We start from the raw sequence: 20708 nt of genomic DNA, 5'->3' as shown, positions 1-20708 counted from the left end.
CAAGGGGCAGTGCAATCTGATTCTAGAATTTTTGCTAGTAGCTACAAAGGAGAGGCAATGCAAGCCTTTCTCCAAATGATGAATGAGTGGTTTACAGAGTTCGTTCGAACGAATCCGGCTATTCAACAACCTTCACCTCCGTAAGTTCCTGTGATACCTCAAGTTACTAATCCGATGCGATTAAATTAGCCTCCGGTTGATGAAATTAGAAAATATGGGGCCGAAGAGTTCAGAGCTAATGCTGATGATGATGCTGAGCGAGCTGAATTCTGGCTTGATAATACAGTTCGGGTGTTCGATAAATTATCTTGTACTCCTGATGAATGTATTAAATGTGTTGTATCTTTGTTAAGGGACACTGCATATCACTGGTGGAATACACTAGTATCAGTGGTTCGAAAGGAACGGGTTACCTGGGAGTTTTTTCAGACTGAATTCTGGAATAAATATATCAGCCAGAGATTTATAGATAAAAAACACAAAGAATTCTTTGAGTTAAAACAGGGTCGCATGACAGTGACAGAATATGAACAGGAATTTGTGAGACTCAGCAGATATACCCGGGAATGTGTTTCGGCTGAAGCTGTAATGTGTAAAAGATTTGAAGACAGTTTGAATGAAGACATTAAGCTGTTAGTCAGGATTCTGAAAATAAAAGAGTTTGTGGTACTCGTCGAATGAGTATGTAAAGCTGAAGAACTTAGGAAAGAGAAAAGAAAAGCTAATTTTGAAGTTAGAGATTCGCGAAAAAGATCATCAAGTAAGTCATTTCAGTCAGCATCAAAGAAGTTCCGAGATTATTTTAGCCATTCAAAGGCTATTGTGGGTTATTCTAGACAAGATCGAGACAGACCACCTGTGAGCTCGAAAGCTACTTCAATAGCTAGTGCAGGAAATGTCAGACCGAATAAACCTGAGTGCAAACATTACGGTAAATGACATCCCAACAATTGTAAATTGAATGATCGAGCTTGTTTCAAATGTGGATCATTAGATCATTTCATCTGTGAATGTCCTGACTTGGCCGAGCAAGATACAGTGCAGAATGGGAGGCCGAGTAACATTGCAGCTAGAGGTAGACCACCTAGAAACACGGGTAATACGAGTGGTAACCAGAGAGGAACTAAAGATACTGCTGTTAGATCTGAACCCCGCGCACCTGCCAGAGCTTATGCTATTCGCACTCACGAAGAAGCTTCGTCACCAGATGTTATTACCGGTACTTTCACTCTTTATGATATTAGTGTTGTTGCATTGATCGATCCAGGGTCAACTCATTCTTATGTATGTGAGACTTTAGTATCCAGTAAGACTTTGCCTGTAGAGTCTACTGAATTTGTGATTAGAGTATCGAACCCCTTAGGCAGGTGTGTTTTGGTTGATAAAGTATGCAAGAACTGTCCGTTGATGACTCGAGATTTTTATTTTCTAGTCGATTTGATGTTGTTGCCATTCGACCAATTCGATATAATTCTGGGTATGGATTGGTTAACACTGCACGATACTATTGTAAACTTCAAACGGAAGACGATTGATTTGAAATGTCAGAATAATGAGATTATCCAGATTGAATCAAATGATTTGAATGGTTTACCGGTAATGATTTCTCGATGTTAGCTCAAAAATATGTGAGAAAGGGTTGTGAAGCTTACTTTGCCTATATACTCGACTCTAAAGTGAGCGAAAGGAAAATTGAATCAGTACCAGTTGTGTGTGAATACTCGGATGTGTTTCCTGAAAAGTTACCAGGTTTGCCACAGATCAGAGAAGTTGAATTTGGTATTGAGTTAGTGCCGGGAACAACTCTGATATCGATAGCTCTGTACAGAATGGCACTAACCGAATTAAAAGAGTTGAAAGCTCAGTTGCAAGAGTTGACAGATAGAGGTTTTGTACGACCGAGTGTTTCTCCCTAGGGTGCATCGGTTTTGTTTGTGAAAAAGAAAGACGAGACTATGAGAATGTGCATTGATTATTGACAGATCAATAAAGCGACTATCAAGAATAAACATCCTCTGCCACGTATAGATGATTTGTTCGATCAGCTGAAAGGGGCTACAGTGTTTTTAAAGATAGATTTGAGGTCAGGTTATTATCAGCTACGAGTTAAAGACTCCGATGTACCGAAAACTACTTTTCGAATGAGGTACGAACATTATAAGTTTCTAGTTATGTCTTTCGGACTAACGAATGCACTTGTTGTTTTTATGGACCTAATGAATTAGATCTTCAGACCGTATTTCGATAGATTTGTTTCTGTGTTTATAGACCCGTGATGAATCTGAGCATGCTGAACATCTAAGAATAGTGCTACAGACTTTGCGAAATAAACATCTATTTGAAAAGTTCAGTAAATATGAGTTCTAGTTACAAGAAGTTGGTTTTCTAGGGCATATTGTGTCAGCATCGGGTATTCGAGTTGATCCGAGTAAAATTTTGGCAATATTGGATTGGAAGCCTTCGAAAAATGTATCCGAAGCCTGAAGTTTTTTGGGACTTGTCGGTTATTACAGACGATTCGTAAAGGGTTTTTCAATGATTGCTACTCCGTTGACAAGACTACTTCAGAAAGATGTTAAGTTCCAGTGGTCAGACAAGTGCCAGAAAAGTTTTGATCAGCTGAAAGCTCTATTGACTGAAGCTCCAGTGTTAGTACAGCCAAAATCGAGTAAAGAATTCGTAATCTATAGTGATGCATCGTTGAATGGTTTGGGCTGTATTTTGATGCAGGAAGGCAAAGTCATAGCTTACGCCTCGAGATAATTAAAGCCGCATGAAAAGAATTACCCGACGCACTATTTGGAATTAGTAGCTATCGTGTTCGCGTTGAAGATTTGGCGTCACTATCTATTCGGTGAGAAATGTCATGCTTATTCTGATCACAAGAGCTTAAAATATTTGATGAATTAGAAAGATCTATATCTACTACAGCGAAGATGGTTGGAATTGTTAAAAGATTACGAGCTAGTGATTGACTACCATCCGGGAAAAGCCAATGTTGTTGCTGATGCTTTAAGTTGAAAATATTTTTTTACTCTACGTGCAATGAATACTAAGTTAGCTCTATCTGATAACTGCTCGATTATAGCTGAGTTGAAAGCAAGACCGTTATTTATGTAGCAGATTTGCGAAGCTTAGAAAGTTAATAATGAATTGTTAGCAAAACGGGCTTAATTTGATTTGAATTCTGATTTAGAGTTTTGAGTTGATGCTAATAATTGTTTAAGATTCAGAGGCCAAATATGTGTACCAAGAAATTTAGAGTTGATTCTGATGATTTTAAATGAAGCTCATAGTAGTCGTTTGTCTGTTCATCCGGGAAGCACGATAACGATCTGAAATAGCTTTACCGGTGGCTGGTATGAAACATGACATCTTCATTTCTAAATGTTTGATATGTCAACAAGTTAAAACTGAGTATCAGGTACCATCTGGTTTATTGCAGCCGATTATGATTCCTGAGTGGAAATGGGATAGAGTGACTATGGATTTTGTCTCGGGATTGTCCCTATCTCTGAAAAAGAAAGATGTGATCTGGGTTATAGTTGACAGATTGGCGAAATCAGCTCATTTCATTCCAGTTCGAACGGACTATTCGCTTGATAAGTTAGCTGAGTTGTATATTTCCAAGGTTGTGAGATTTCTCGGTGTACCTATTTCTATTGTTTCGGATAGAGATCCGAGATTCACATCATGGTTTTGGAAGAAACTGCAAGATGCACTAGGTACAAAGCTACACTTCAGTACAACTTTTCACCCATAGACAGATGGTCAATCCGAACAAATTATTCAGATACTTGAGGATATGCTACGATGTTGCGTTCTTGAGTTTTAAAGGTACGTGGGAAAAGTATTTGCCGTTGTTTGAATTTGTGTATAATAACAGCTTTCATTCGAGTATTAAAATGGCACCTTACAAAGCTTTATATGGTCGCAAATGCCGAACACCTTTGTATTGAACTGAGCTCAACGAGAATAAGATTCACGGGATCGATTTGATTGAAGAGATTGAACAAAAAGTTAAAGTGATCTGTGATAGTCTGAAAGCAGCATCAGATCGTCAGAAATCGTACGCATACTTATAGATTTGGCAAAAATCGCTTTTCACGGGATCGAGTGTTTTTGAAAGTATCTCCGTGGAAGGAAATACTTAGATTTGGCAGAATAGGCAAGTGAAGTTCGAGATTCATCGGGCCGTATGAAATTATTGAGCGTATCGGACCGATTGCTTATAGATTGTTGTTGCCACCTGAATTAGAAAAGATTCATAATGTATTTTATGTATCGATGCTATGACGATATCAATTAGATCTGTCACACGTTATTTCCCCTACTGAGATTGAAATTTAGTTAGACTTGTCGTACAGTGAATAACCGATATGAATTCTAGCCCGTCAGATCAAAGAGTTGAGAAATAAGAGAATTGCACTTGTAAAAGTATTATGGCATCGACACGGGGTTGAAGAAGCTACGTGGGAATCCGATGATGCTATGAGAAAGCAATATCCTAACCTATTCACTGGTAAGATTTTCGGGGACGAAAATCCCTAAAAGGGGAGAGTTATAACAGCTCGGTTTTAGCTAAATCAAAACAGTGGTTTTGGAACCACAAATTCGAGGTTGTAAAATTAGTTTAATATTATTTTTGGTGTTTACAACATGTGATTACATATGTGTGAAAGTTTCGTGATTTAATTTAATTGTTTAATAGCTCAATTTGAGAAAAAGGATTTAATCGCGTAAAATGCAAAAGTGGCATTCCATATGTTAAATGTGTTTGATTATCATCACATTAAACTATTAATAAAACCATTCAGACAAGAAATCAAACAAAAATGAAAACATTCAAATCCCCTCAAAAAATTAAACATTTTGAAATGTCTGTTTACAACCCGTTGAATTTTTTTTAAAAAAAGTCTAAGTCTAAGTCTAATTCTAGTACTAAACCCTTGGAACGACCCGAATTTCCTTCACTTCAGAGTTTAAAAGCTCAACACACATACTCTAAAAAAATGTCTTGCGATGATAGATTACTGACTTGCCACCTTCCCTGCTAACCCACGAACTATTTATCTATAAGGTAAAGTAAGAAGTGTGAACTTGGTAAAGCTCGATAAGTGCATAAAGAGTTGCCATAATCAGACATAAAATCCTTAGTTGAAAGAAAACATACTAAATCATGCAACCATGGCATAGCATCAAACATATCACAAAGCAAACACAATGATATGTTGGCATAATGTGACATGGAACATATATATATAATCAGTAATGCATTGGATAAACGGATCTCTAAACACTCCTCATGACTCATAAAGTCATACGCTATCTGCTCACACTCTCCAAACACACCATGCTATTTACGGTGAATGAAGCTATGCTCGACATTCCCTTATCTCTCTAATGCTATCTCCAGGCCACAATGCCCTAACACATAATAAAAATGGTTAGTACTCAAAATCATATGGCATGCCAATGATATCCAATGGTTCCAAATAATCACAATGCCAACATATCCACTTATACACATATTCACTCACCATTTTATACAAACTTTCACTTGTTAACAACACTTTCTCAACATTTTTAATGCACTCTCAAATGCTATCACAATTGCTGAAAGAGCCATAATCATATTAAATTCTTTAGGTGTCCATAAAACCAACAAGCACTTATCAATCATTTTCATTTGCATATAACACATGCTTAATATTTCAATTGATTCACATATCACAACAAACAAGCATCGAATTTAATATTACGTAACTCAAGTAAGAATACTTACTCTTGAAGCATAGATTAGGTTACTAGACCAACCTAAGATCCTATTCAACCTTAAGAATCGTGCCTAAGAGCCGCAACCCCAATCACTCACCTTGTAACAACCCAATTTTAGCTAAATCAGAACAGTGGTTTTGGAACCACAAATTCGAGGTTTTAAAATTAGTTGAATATTATTTTTAGTGTTTATAGCATGTGATTATATATGTGTGAAAGTTTCGTGATTTAATTTTATCGTTTAATAGCTCAATTTGAGAAAATAAACTTAATCGCATAAAATGCCAAAGTGGCATTCTATATGTTAAATGTGTTTAATTGCTACGATTTATTAAACCAAAGGTCCTTATGATGATATTAGACCCTTGGTTGTGTAAGTGGACATTTATGGACAACCATTATATATATTTAATGTTATTTCATTAAGGTTAATTAGGTAATTTGTGATTTAAGTTTAATTAAATTAAAATGAAACAAAATGGTGGCCATGTATCATCTTTTTGCACCGAATTTTGAAGAAAAAGAAAGCTATCTTCAAGCTTTAGGGTTCGGCACATTTAATTCTTAATTAAGGTATGAATTTTGTTCGGTTTTTGATGATTTTTATGTTTCTGTGATCGTTGCATCGAGTATTAGCTAGCCCGTGCCCTAATTTTTGAGTTTGTTGATGATTTTGTGAAGTGCCATTGATGAATGTTTAAGCTTTTAAATGTTTGATGATTAAAAATAGATATTTGTTGATAGATTATCATATTTTGTTAAGTGATTTTTGACGAAAATGTCAAATAGAGATTTATTTGTGAAACTGTGAAAATGTGTGGTTAAATGTGTGAATAAATGTTAAATATGAGCTGATATGTGCACTAGGAAAGGAAAATTCGGCTAGCTTAGGAAGGTATTAAATTGCATGAATTTTGTGTATTTGTGAAATAGGGATTAAATTGAATAAATGTGGAACTTTAGGGGCTAAAGTGTAAAAATGTCCAAATATGAGTTTGTGGACTGAATTAAATAATTTGATGAATAAATGAGTTAATTTTGAATGTATGTAGATTAAGAACGAAAGAAATCGTATTTAGATCGGGGAAAATCAAATATTATCGAATAGTCGATCCATTCCGTTTATCCCGAAAACAAGGTAAGTTCATAAGTAAATAAATGTTTTTGAATTTAAATGTATATGTTTTATACATTTCTGAATTTGATTAATTATAGATATACATTGTCGAATTTGATTGTTTTATATATTGCCGAATTCGAATTGTTCATAGTTATACATTGTCGAAATTGATTTGCATATGGGTATAAGTTGCCGAATTGATTTGTATATGATTGTACATTGCTGAAATTAATTTTTACATGGTTATACATTGTCGAAATTGATTTGCATATGGGTATAAGTTGCCGAATTGATTTGTATATGATTGTACATTGCTGAAATTAATTTGTACATGGTTATACATTGTTGAAATTGAATTGTATATGGATATAAGTTGCCGAATTGATTTGTATATGATTATATATTGCTGAAATTAATTTGTACATGGTTATACATTGTTGAAATAATTTGTATATGGATATAAGTTGCGAATTGATTTGTATATGATTATATATTGCTGAAATTAATTTGTACATGGTTATACATTGTTGAAATTGAATTGTATATGGATATTAGTTGCCGAATTGATTTGTATATGATTATATATTGCTGAAATTAATTTGTACATGGTTATACATTGTTGAAATTGAATTGTATATGGATATAAGTTGCGAATTGATTTGTATATGATTATATATTGCTGAAATTAATTTTTACATGGTTATACATTGTTGAAATTGAATTGTATATGGATATAAGTTGTCGAATTGATTCGTATATGGTTATACATTGCTAAATTTAATTTGTATATGATTATACATTTTCGAACTTGATTCATATATGGTTATACATTGCTGATTTTTTTTGTATATAGATATACATTGCCGAATTTGGTTCGTATATGAATATATATTGCTGAATTTATTTGAGCATTGGATGACTGGTTTCGTGCTTGAAATGATTTAATTAAGAAGTCTATAGCTCCGAATAAACCTTAGAAAATGTATTTGATATTGATGACATGATATTAGGACTTCTGAGGTGTGATTTCGTGTAAGACCATGTCTGGGACATTGGCATCGAAGTAAGAAAATGTGTAAGACCATGTCTGGGACATTGGCATCGTATATGATTCGTATAAGACCCTATTTGGGACAGTGGGATTGATATGCGTTAACATGTAAGACCATATCCGGGATATGGCATTGTACGAACATGTAAGACCATGCATTAACATGTAGGAACTTAACAAATCCGAATGTGAATTTGAGCTGAATGGCTCAGGTACATATGAGGTTTATATGTTTATTGAAAAAAAAAGTTAAGTGAAGTGATTTAATATGGTAATTTGGAATATATGAGTTAAATGGTTTTATAAATGTACGATATTAGCTAAATTTCGACCTATTTTGAATTAAATTGTATATATTCTCGTGTTGAATTAATTGCTTATGACTTACTAAGCTTTCAAAGCTTACTTTGTGTGTCTTTTTATTGTTTTATAGATTTTGAAAGCTAGCTCGAGTTCGGGGACCATCCAGGAACATCGTCACACTATCGATCGCTATTTCGGTACTTTAAAAGTTTGTACTTTTGACTTATGACAGGTATAGGCTAGTTCGATATGGTTCTTTTGATCTGTATATATGTGGCCATGAGAAAATGACTTGATAATGATGTTAATGTTTGTGTATACTCGGTCATAATATAAGCTCATTTTGGGAAGTACGTTTCGTGATATATATGTATGATGTATTGGTTATATGTTTTGGTTGAGTAACGATTTAGTTAATGGATGTGTTTTTACTATAATGCATATATTCCCATAAACTAAATTATGTATAAGTGATTGCTTGCATATTGGTTGTTTAGGTACGGTTTGTGGTGGCAACGTACGAATATGTTTTATAATTTATTGGATGGTTATCTAGGTATGGACATAAATGGTATATTGTGCATGAATTGTAATAAATGATCGTGATGAACTATGTTTTATTCAGTAATGCCTCGTAACCCTAATTCGACGACAGATATGGGTTAGGGTTGTTACACACCTAGTCGATGCCTTGCACACAACAATCTCAAACGAGCTTTTCTTTCCCTTTCGCCTTGCTTGTTGAAGCTCCTGACGAGTCCAACACTTGACATTCACATTAAATACATTACAAAAACATTATTAACAGTGTTAAACTAAAAAAAGAAGAAGAAGGAAAATCACCACTCTAAGCTCACTTTTCTCATACCAAAATCAACTCATTTTGCTGAAATATGAGGTTTACTCATCCGATTTTTATTCCTAAACCTTAATTAAGTTTCTAAACATCCTATTTAACCTATTATTACTAATATAAACCTTTAATTTTACCTAAACTTACAATTTAAAATTTCGAAAAATCAAGCTTGTATGAACATACAAAAGGGAGAAATTTGAAATTCATTAAAATTGGATACCAATCTATCAAATTGAGTTCAAATACCTTCTATTTGGTTAAAATAGATCAAAAATCAATAAAAAACAATAGGTTTACTCATTATTTCAGATTTCACCATTGTTGAACCGAAATTTTATTAAAAGCTTTAAATCTTAAAACTCTCAACACACTTAGTTAAATTCTGAATTAGAAAAAAAAAACCTTAATCTAATCATAATAAGTCAAGAAATTACCTCAATTTGAAGAAAACAATAAGTTGTGGAGCTAACTTGAAGTTGAACGTGAGAAGAATAATGACGAATTTGGTGAGGATTTAATTATTTTTCTTTAAAATTGGAAGGTGTTGAGGTGTTTGGGTAGTTAGGAAATCACCAAGGATGACTTAATTTTGAGAGAAAATATCATTTTTTTGAATTTGAGAGAGAAGGGACGTGAGAGTTTTAAAGAAAGAAGATGAACAATTTTTTTAAAAAAGAGAAGAAAAAATTGCCTTTTAAAAACACACAGTTTCCCCTTGTTTTTCAAATCAGTCCTTAGTTTCATTAAAACACATTTTTCCTCAATTATTTTCAAACCCGATTTTATTTTTAAAGTTCGTTTTAAGTTATCTAATAATCGACCACCTAATCCTAATTTTCACCACCTAATTTTAAACCTAATAATTATTTTAATATTTTATTATTTACCATTATTATTTAGTTAATTATTTTATCTTATTATTTTATCCTAATACCCAATTCTACCAACCCGGTTTTCGGGATGTGACAATGGTAAGCATTTTTGGATACTTAGTAAGTTCGTACAGAGACCAATATAACTTACCTTGAGATTGAACATTATAAGTAAATGAAAATCACATAACATAAGCATTATTAAAAACTTGTCAACTTTACACAATTTGGCACCACAACCAACTTCATTAGTTCATTACAACAAATACCATACATGCATATATATATATATATATATATATATATATATACTTTAGTATTTCATACATACGAGCTGTGAATTGAGACATTAACTTTTACTTGATGCTGCTCACACGAGCTGTGGAGAATTCACAACACATGCAAGATCTTAACCATCAGTAAGGTATCCTACACCGGTACAAGGTACGTGATACTTTTTAGACACCGGTACTTAGTATCTGCTGCTTTTTATACCCTAATGACATGTCATTTGTATCCTAATCATTCACTAAGTTCATACGGGCCTTAATTTCATATTCGTTCTATTTCAATCCTTTAACATCTTCAAATACATATAACACGACCATTTATATTTACATATTCACTTACATTTATCAATTAAACATTATTTCACAATTTAGTCCTTCAATATCAAACTCATTATTTTATACAACTCAATCACAAGTAACATATATATACAATACAAATATAACAAATACTAATTGAAATAAATATTATACAAACTTACCTAAACAAAATAGAAACAAATATGACTCCGAGGGCTACTCCATAATTTTTCCTTTTCTACATTTATCTTTTGGTTGATTTATTTCTTGATCAATTTAAGGACCAAGCTTGGACGTGAGTTAGGTATTCTTCTCCCTCTTATAATTAGTTTTGGGGGTGAGGAAGATGAATGAAATGTTTTATTTCTTTTACTTTAAGTTTTAATTATGTTTTATTATTATTTTAACTAAATAAACTAATAAAATTTAAACATATTCACCCATTTTAAGGTCACCAGCCATCCACCATGGTTTATAATGGCTTAATTGCAATTCAAATCCTTGGAGAATTACTGTTTAAGCCTTTTATCAAATACAATTCAATAGTGGTTAACTTTCACGATTTTTATGATTTAGTCCTTGAACCTTAATTACTAATCATTTAACAAAATTCCTAGACCAAAAAGTAATATAACTCTATAATAGACTAGTAAATATTAATATTTGACATTTGCTAACTCGATCACTGGAAAACGGGGTTCTTAAACCATTGTTTCTGGTACCATTGAAAAACGGGTTGTTACACATTCAAAGACAATTCAATTTGATTACCAAATCCATTTCATCCTCTTTTCAATTTTTCAAGTTCTTTTGTATCATTTCACTCGATGAACCCTAATAAAACGAACTTGGATACATGGGTAAATTACACCACACCAAGTTGCTAATCTGAGCTGAATATAAATTTCAGGTTACTCGTCAGAGCTAATGACTGCCTCTCAACATGATAATGTCGAGAGTGTAAATATTGCAACTAAAGATTTGGAATGAAGTAGTGTTCGCAAGTATACGAGTCAGGTTGTAATATAGTTTCTATAACGGAACACAAAGTATTCTGAGGATCATACCTAAGGGAGGCCTGATTAGATATCAATTAATTCCTACACTAACAAGTCTAGAAAATAATCAATTGAAATCATAGTACGAAAAATCATAAGTAAAATTATTCTGAAATACAACGTGCAAAATAAAAAAAAACACAATAAACAATAAAAAATCACCAAATAAGCAAATAGAAGACTAACTTGCTTCAGTGTTCATAATTAACTATTGATTTAGGGTTTTACTAATTAGCTTGTAATTAGCCTAGTTATTACCTCCTAGCCTCTAACTAGACTAACTAGTCGATAGGAACTACTTATCTCCCAACCTCACAGTTCAAACCGGGACAAGTTGGGAGATGCACATTAGACTTATCCTCCCAGCCTATCTACCTAAATGACTTCTTAGGGTCGTCAATCCTAGGGTTTAATTTTACCCAACTCGATCCAACTAATTCTAAAAGAAACCATAAAGCGTTTGTTAATTAATCACACATCCACTCGTTAATCTTACTAGGAATTTAGTTATGTTGGAAAAATCTTGGTTTGAAAACGGTTTTCTTGCACAGTGAAAAATTAAAATTTTAAAAATCAACCTGGTTTGTGATATTTATGGCAATAAACCTTAACGAATTCATACCTGTTTTTTCAGATAAGCGGATGTTCGTTGTTCTCGGCTTTCAACCAAATGATCTTCTCCGCTATTCTCATGCCACAAACTACTTTAAGTGTGAGCTCGAACCAATTGAATCGAAACACAAAACTAGAAAAAGTTTTCTCTCTTTTTGGGGTGAAAACAAAAATTCTCTCTTCTTAATGGAAACCGGTAGAATTGTTATTCGGGAAAAATATATGTAATAGTTGAGAATAAATTCTCTCTATTTTTTGGTAGGATAGCAATATCTCAAAGTTGTGTTAATTTTTTTATTGGTGCCATCTATTTATAGGGAGAGAAGGTAAAATCATTGTTGAATTGTAAAGGTTTATTTCAAATAGAAAAATAACTTCCTAGTACAACTAGGAAAGGGAGAGAGGCTAACAAGGTATGTTTTCTCTCATATGTATTATGATGGAGATTCGGGCCTCTTTCACATCGGGTCCAATTACAAGTACTTCTTGGGCCTTTTGACCCAGTACTTTGTAATGTGATCCAACCCGATTCAATTTTTCTATTTTCTAAAATAAACTTTAATATTCTATATTAAATAATTATCTCATCCCTATTTTACCTCCAGTAAAATTTTAACAATTTTACCCTTTATAAAATTTCAAGAAAATATGTTTAATATTTCATAACTCAACATGTTCACTGTGATCGAATGATTTATTTTTATTTTCGGGCTTCAAAATAGCTCAAAAACATAAACTCATTCTTTCGATCATTTTTAAGTAATTCATATATAATTGCAAATGAATCATTTATATTTCTATTTTAGAAACCTACATTCATTTCCAAATGATTCCATTTTTCCATTTAGGAAAAAAACCATAATAATTCATGAATATTTCCCATTTCTATTCAAACACGCAATTCATTTCTAGTTTCAATGAGCTAGCGGAGGGACTGATTGGACATATATAATTAGGGCTCAAATGATTTATAATTAAGTTCTGGCTTTTCGCCTATTAATTATAAACTCATTTAGTCACAAAGTCATTCCACTACAGTATCGTGACTAAGCTCTCCCTAACAACATACCATTACGAAAGCAACTACTCAGTGCTCGTCCAATGACCTTGTCATAAGTGTGTTACTCTCATGGGATATCCTTGATCTCTTGAGATAATATTCGCTCTCCTAATATTATCCTATTTTATCTCATGGTAACAATTGCATCTTCCTTTATTTAAAGGCAATTACTATCAAATAGTAATCAATTCATTCATCACAAAGACGAACGACTTGTGGCCACGTTTACTTTTCATCAACCATGTAATGCCAATGAGAGAATATCATTTACCCATGTCTCAAGCTATGAATTCTACTATTGTGAATGGCACTACATACTTCAGAAGTCATACACCCAACGCACTAGCTTTCTTCACGTGAAAAAATATTTGCTTCTATTTTTCTTCGCGTGAAAAAATCATTTGAGGACAATAAAAGTATATTAATGTAATTTATGAATAATTTTATTAACCAATCTGTTCGAAAAAAATTACAAGTGTACTTAGATGAAAATACTACACTTAGGGCACTAGATCCAACAAGTTACCTACAGATCTAAATGCAATCATCCTTAATTTAACTTCAAACAATCAAAATAAATATTCAAAATAATAGAAGAGAGAAGAGAGAATTTGTGGATTCATCGATATTGATTAAGTGTGGGAATGTAAATCCAAAACAAATGTTGAGCGATTAACGATTGGATGCACGAAACACGAACAATTGAATAATAGCTAATAATTGAAATTAGAATCGAAACAAATAAAAGTGTTTACCAAAGAAAACTAAAGGATAAAACCTTAATCTAATAGCTAAAATGATGTTTGGGGTTGAATTGAGGTGTTTTTGAGTTAATTTTTAACTCTAGAGGATCCTTGTATCAAAAATTTGGAACATGATTTGGTTGTATCGATACAATCAAGCCAATAGCTAAAATGCTACAATTCCAGTAGCATGTATTGATACAATGGGGGAGAGGTATTGATACGTTTGCCTTGCATTTACAAAAATTGAGTTTTATACTTGAAAAGACCCTCGAATAGTATCCAAACATTCTTATTTCGTATTGTGACTTCGGGAAGGCTGAAAATTACTTGTAGGACCCCGAAATGATCATTTCATGATTAAAATTATTTAAATGCTTTTAGTTCTAAGTATGGTCCTAATTCTAGCTTGGGTTTTAAGCCTTTAGAGCAACTGAAAACTTTTTTTGAATGTTTATCACATTCGCTCACTTGGGAAATGTTTCAAAATAATTTCAAAATGTGCAACTAGAGAAATTGGTTTTAAAGGATTAATTTAAGTTGTACAAAGTGATGTGTTTACAATGAAGAAATTTTGTAAATGCAAAGAAGTATCAATGTGATATCAATTATCCATGTGGGTTGACGAATTGGATAAGGGTATTACAGTTTTACTATGATATTGAAGATCTTGAGGAGCATATTGAATTATATGAGAATTATATGAAGATTTTGGGAGTTTCAGATGCTCTTAAATGTAAGGGATTCCTTAATAATGCTCAAAAGCCATGCCAAAAATGGGTACGCTTCACTTTCCAGTTGGATCTATTTGTAGCTTTATTTAGTAGAAAAAAAATTGTTCATCAAGCATCTTTTAGCTAATAAAAAAATTTTCTTTAATATATATATTTTATTTCTCAATGTATTTATCGGAGCGAGTTTAATAATTACTCCACTTTTTCCTATATTTCTAATTATAATTAATTAGTGCTATAATATTTTATAGCATATGGTTTTATAATTAATTAATGTGGAACATATATTTTAATTTTATAAACATTTTATATATTTCATTATAATCTATTAATTTTATAACATATTTATTTAATAAAAAAGCAGTATGAAAATAAAAACTAGATTAGAGATGAGGGCTGAGATCAGCAAAGCATCATCCATCACGTGACAAATTTCGAGGCGATTAGAACCATCTGCTCTATCCTACAACTTTCCACATTAGATCCACGGATCCATGTTGCATTCTAAAACCCAATGGTTTACTGACAACTTTTATCTCAGGTCCACGTCATCATTTGTTTTATACTAATTGTTGAGCTGTAATGTCCGCCTTTCAGAATTTATTTTAATAAAATAACATTTATTATTTTTAAACTAGAATTCAAAAAATTTAATTTAATACTCAATTCATGTAGTACAATAATAAGAACAATTTAGCAGCCATATAACATACATAAAGAGACATGGGAGCCGGTCAAGTAAAGTTACCATCTCCAATGCGGCCAGGGGTCCACCAAGTGTTCGACCTCTTCATCTGGATTACAGGGTTAATTTTTAAATATGGTCCTTACAATTATCAATTTCTGCAGATTTATTCTTTTTATTTCTATTTACCCCAAATTGGTCTATCCATTTCTTTCCTTAACTCTCTTTGGAAATCAGACATAATCACAAATTTACCCATCATCTTTCATAGTTTCTTTTATTTGTTTTAATTAGTACTCCACCTTTTATTTTGTGTTAAATTAGACTAATTTCGTTATAAATTTGACAAATTGTTAAATACGCAACAACTTGTGTGATGATTTACGTGTATTTCATAATTGATGTGACACTATTTGTTTTATATGTCATGTTAATAAATAATTTAAAGTTTTTAAAAATAAAATGTTAGAGGATTATTCAAATTTAATTAAAATTAGAAAAATAAAACTTAAAATTACTCAAAATCGATGACTCTACTAACCGAATTACTCCTTTTCAATCATTTGAAAAACGCTTTTGTGTTAAATCCATTTTAAAATAACAATGCGACTTTCTTTTTTCTTTTGTAATTTATACGTAACTATTTGGTTGTTATGTGGCAATACACATTGGCACTTGCATTTGCCACATCATTTGATTATAAAAGAGTAAATTTGCAACCGTAAAGTTAAATATATTTTAATTTTGAAGAGTTTTTGTTGTTGATATTTATGAATTTGTTAGAATTTTTAAATTCTTTGTTGATGTTAATATAAGATAAAACAATGTCACATCGATTATAAAATATGTTTTGACTTTCATATGAGTTGCAATTAGGCGTGTAATCGAGCTCAATATCGATTCAAGATATAATCGAGTTTGAGCTCAATTAAGCTTGTTTATTAATTTTTGTGATCAAGCTCAACTCAATAATTAAGTCTAGGGTTAATAATATATATCAAGGGCAATAACATAATTTAATAATATAGAAATATAAAAAAGCTCGATAAGACTTACAAGCTGTTTGAGTCAAGTATTACTAAACTTGAACTTGCCTCATTCGATAGCTTGAGCTTGATTTGATAATTGTCGAATCGAGTTCGAACTTTTCGAGTCGAACTCGAATAGCTTGTGAGCATCAGTGTTTCATTTACTCCCCTAGTCATAATGTCGGCATTTGATATTATTTTTGGCCGAACTGTTAAATTGCAACAAAATTTGTCTAATTTGACAAAAAAAAAAGATTGAAGGCTAATTAAAGTAAAGAGTCTGTAAAAGTTTTAAAGGGAAAGGTTGAGAGTTAAATTTATGATATTGTTATTTTTAAACGAAGTTAGACAGAAGAAATGTAAAGACGTGAATGAGAAAATCGAAAAACAGGATAATTTTGAGCAGAAGGACTAGATTCATATAAATCAATAAGTACGGGGACTATAAATAGAATTAACCTTATTAAAGTCATTATTAGTATTAACCCGACGTTTAAATAAGATAAGATGTGATATGTTTCGTTGTTTGTATGTATATTAACAGGGGACCCGTATCCACCACCTTTTTCCCTTCGGCATTCATTTGATTCGATTTATAATTTGTGTAGAATTAACAACCGAAAAAGAGGAAAAGATGACGAGCAGTGATGAACCCGGGGAGGACATCATTGTGAATGGGGATACGCCCGGGACGGGGAAACCGCGATTCAGAGTTCGATTCCTTCATGCATCCTTTTTCCGTTTTTTCGGCTATTTTGAATCAATATTTGTGTTTTATCATTTTCTGTTGTTTTTCTAATGATTTGGTGTTATATTTGCTCTTTGTCACACAGAAAGTAGCAAAAACGAAGGAGATGTTGTCTAAACAAGCGGTTCAAACGAAGAAGATTCTGTCGAAACATGCTGTTAAGATTGCTAAACAAGCTGAAGAACACGAACGATTTATCAACAAGGTAATCGTTTGAATGTTCTTTCTTTGATTTACGTTTATGTTTGTCGTATGTATATAATTGCGGGTATTAATGTAAGATAAATGGATTTGTCATTAAGAACATTGGAACTGAAGTTATAATTTTAGATTCCTTTTTCCTTCCTTTTTTTGGGACTTTTTAATGTTTAGGTGACTCATCTTTTGGGGGTTCTTGGATTTGGAGGGTTTTGCTTTCTCTTGGGAGCAAGTGAGTACACTCTCAGCCTTGTATTAATGGAAATGGTTGTAGAATTTGTTGGCTCTGGAATCAATTAAATATGTTCATTCATTTTCTTTAGGGCCACAAGATATTCCTTATGTGTACTGTTTGTTCTATGTCATCTTCGTTCCCCTTCGGTGGATATACTACCGCTTTAAGAAATGGCATTACTATCTTCTGGTAAGTCGTATCTCTATGAGATTTGGTCATGTTCTTGAGGAATTTATAAAAAAATTAGCAGAAACTGATGAAGATTTAGCATTTCTACGTGTCAGGATTTCTGCTATTATGCCAACACAATCTTCTTGTTTGACCTTCTTCTTTATCCAAATAATGAAAAGCTTTTCTTGGTTTGCTTCTCATTTGCCGAGGTACAGACTATGGTAGTTGGTCTCTTACATACATGATACATCACCATGGTGAACGGTTTATTTTTAACTTCTTCAGTCTTCTGGATTCTACCTGTAGGGGCCACTAGCATGGGCACTCATTGTTTGGCGTTGTAGCTTGGTTTTTAGTTCTGTTGACAAAATTATTAGCGTCCTTATACATCTTTTACCTGGTATGTTTGCGATTCCTTATTTGCACTTGCTATACTTCTAATGCACTTTAGGTACAGCAAGTTTGTTATTTTTGTTTTCATTTTAATTTCAAAATGGAAGGAAAGGGGGGACAGGAGGTGATTTGGGATTTCAAGGTTGTTAAACATTCAATTTTGAACTTGTCATATATGGAAGATAACAATAGCTAAGTTTATCCCACTATGAAGTTGTTGACAGGTAATATAAACTTACCGTGCTCATAAAAACAGCTAAAAAATTCTACCTATAAGGTTCATTTACAATCTCAATGGAATGTTCATATTTTTATGTACTATCTGGATTATCTGCTGTAGTACATATAGGCAGAAAGAAAAAAATTTCCTACTACCAAGATTCTAAACTTCTGTTGTATATATCCTGATAAATAAATTGCTGATCATCATTCAAATATCCCTTGACCGATTCTGCCCATTCAATGATTTGTACTTGCTCAAACTTGAATCTCCAAAAGTGGACGTGACTTGAATCAGAAAGCCATCTCTACGGAATCAATCGTCAGCCTTCAAGGAGGTTCAAGGAAGCTGAGATATCAAGTACCTGGAAGTTCCCCCTTTTTAGGACATGCCCTTCGGTAAAATTTTGATAGTATGTTGTTTAACTAGGAGTTCTAATTCATAGTTTGCTTATGCCGGGTTTGATAATTTGATTCATCTGTTTTTAGTGCTAAGACTCATTGTTGTCCAAAAAGTGATCTAGCATATAGCCCTTCTAAGGAACAGTGTATACAAGTTGGAGCAACATTTTATTTGGTCATGTTTCTTCACATCTTTGATTAGGGATAACAGAAATATGAAATGTAAAGTCTAGCATATAAACGGTTCAGAAGAACGGCCATACAAAATGAAAAATCTTTTATACTTGGTCATGTTTCTGCACATCTTGTAAGAAAAATAATTAGAGATAACATCAGCTTTTCAATAGAAGTCGAAAGACATTCCATGACCTTAGTTTCAAGTATATTCTGAAACTACCAACCCCAGCAGCTAGATCATTTTTCTGTTATTGTGGTACGAGAAATCCTACTCGACCTGTGAAAAGTGTCGTTGGTTTCTACCTTTGATGGCATTGTCATTGTGAGTAGTAAAATCAGGGAATACGGTAGGAAAGTGTTGCACAAATTTTGGAGCAACCAAGCAGGTGTTTCTGGAAAAGGCAACCCTCTGATGTTGGTAGTCAAGGCTTCTGTTGAAAGAGGGACAAGCTAATGTTTCTTTTAGTTAGTCCAAATATTCTTGGTGCCAAATATGATCATTTTTGCCTTCAGGAATAGTTTTTTTCACAATCCGATGGTGGAATCCAGTGACCTTCGAAGACATGCAGCCTGAAGGAACATCTCATAGAATTTCGTGGCCTTACGTAGAAGACAAAGCTTACCTTTGGACTTGGCTGTTTGGGGTTCCATTAGCTGCTTATACCCTCTGGCAAGTTCTTTACTTCCTCATTGTCAACGTGCTACGTCGGCAGAGGTTGTTAAGAGATCCTGAAGTCATGACATCTTACAGGTATTCTTTCTATTGTTACATTACATCACATCAATAGTTTTATGTATTTATGCTGCCTGGCTTCAGCTCCTCTTCGTTCTAGCTGATGATTTGTTTGTATAATAGGGAACTTTCGAAGAAGGCCAAGAAAGCAAATAACATATGGTGGCGTTTAGGTGGGTTGCTTGGGGATCAAAACCGGTTCCTGATGTACATTCTATGTCAAGCCATTTTTACAGTGGCAACCATGGCACTCACTGTCCCCATCTTCCTATCATACAAATTCCACGTGATTTTCCAAATACTGAAGGTTTCTGCGTCAGTCTGGAATGGAGGAAGCTTCCTGTTAGAAGTGATGCCTAGACAGGTAATTGTGAAGGAGAAAAAGAAATCAGATATTCAGATGCAACCAGTACAAAGTCAACAAGATCAACCCTCAGATTTAGTGGGCAATTCGTCTGAGATACACCAGCCCTAAAAGCTGTAAAAGCCTTTACGAATTAAGTAAGTCCTTAGCTGTTGATTGCAAGAGGAGAAAGAACAGGTGATTAGCTTTCTTTGACAGTCCCTAAGTTTAATTTGAAAATCTGTATTCTTTTTTTGGTTAATCTAACTTTTGGTTCCTCTAACTTGTCGGCTCCATCCATTTTAGTATCTAATTTATTTTTTTGGATCAAGTTGATGTATGCTACTTAACAACCAATAAATACATTGCCCAAAAAGTTCTCTATTAATATTACATTTTCAGCTAATTATATTTAAAAAACTAATTAAATGTGTCAGGTATATTTAAAAAAAAATTTTAATCATAAGATGTGATGCAATAGTTGTTTGCCTCGTCCTTTAATCTTGAGGTTGGGGTTCGATTCCTACCCATAAATGTAAAGTATATTTCATGATAAATTTATTTTTTTAAAAACACTCTATCATATCCTAATTTTGACTAAA

At 32.9% G+C, this 20708-nt stretch overlaps 1 protein-coding gene across 1 annotated transcript; it reads left to right on the top strand.

Moving 5' to 3' along the window:
• The first annotated feature begins 17034 nt into the window (after positions 1–17034).
• Positions 17035–20494, top strand: LOC105773794 (glycerophosphocholine acyltransferase 1). Its single transcript, XM_012595919.2, has 8 exons — positions 17035–17199; positions 17321–17440; positions 17608–17665; positions 17757–17857; positions 17953–18048; positions 18146–18239; positions 19544–19781; positions 19887–20494. Exons 1-8 carry the CDS (start codon positions 17122–17124, stop codon positions 20236–20238), a joined length of 1137 nt encoding a protein of 378 aa, XP_012451373.1. The 5' UTR covers positions 17035–17121; the 3' UTR covers positions 20239–20494.
• The last annotated feature ends 214 nt before the right edge of the window (positions 20495–20708 follow it).

Source organism: Gossypium raimondii, chromosome 6 (genome assembly GCF_025698545.1).
Source record: "Gossypium raimondii isolate GPD5lz chromosome 6, ASM2569854v1, whole genome shotgun sequence".
Lineage (NCBI taxonomy): Eukaryota > Viridiplantae > Streptophyta > Magnoliopsida > Malvales > Malvaceae > Gossypium > Gossypium raimondii.
This window is presented reverse-complemented; position numbering and strand designations above follow the sequence as displayed.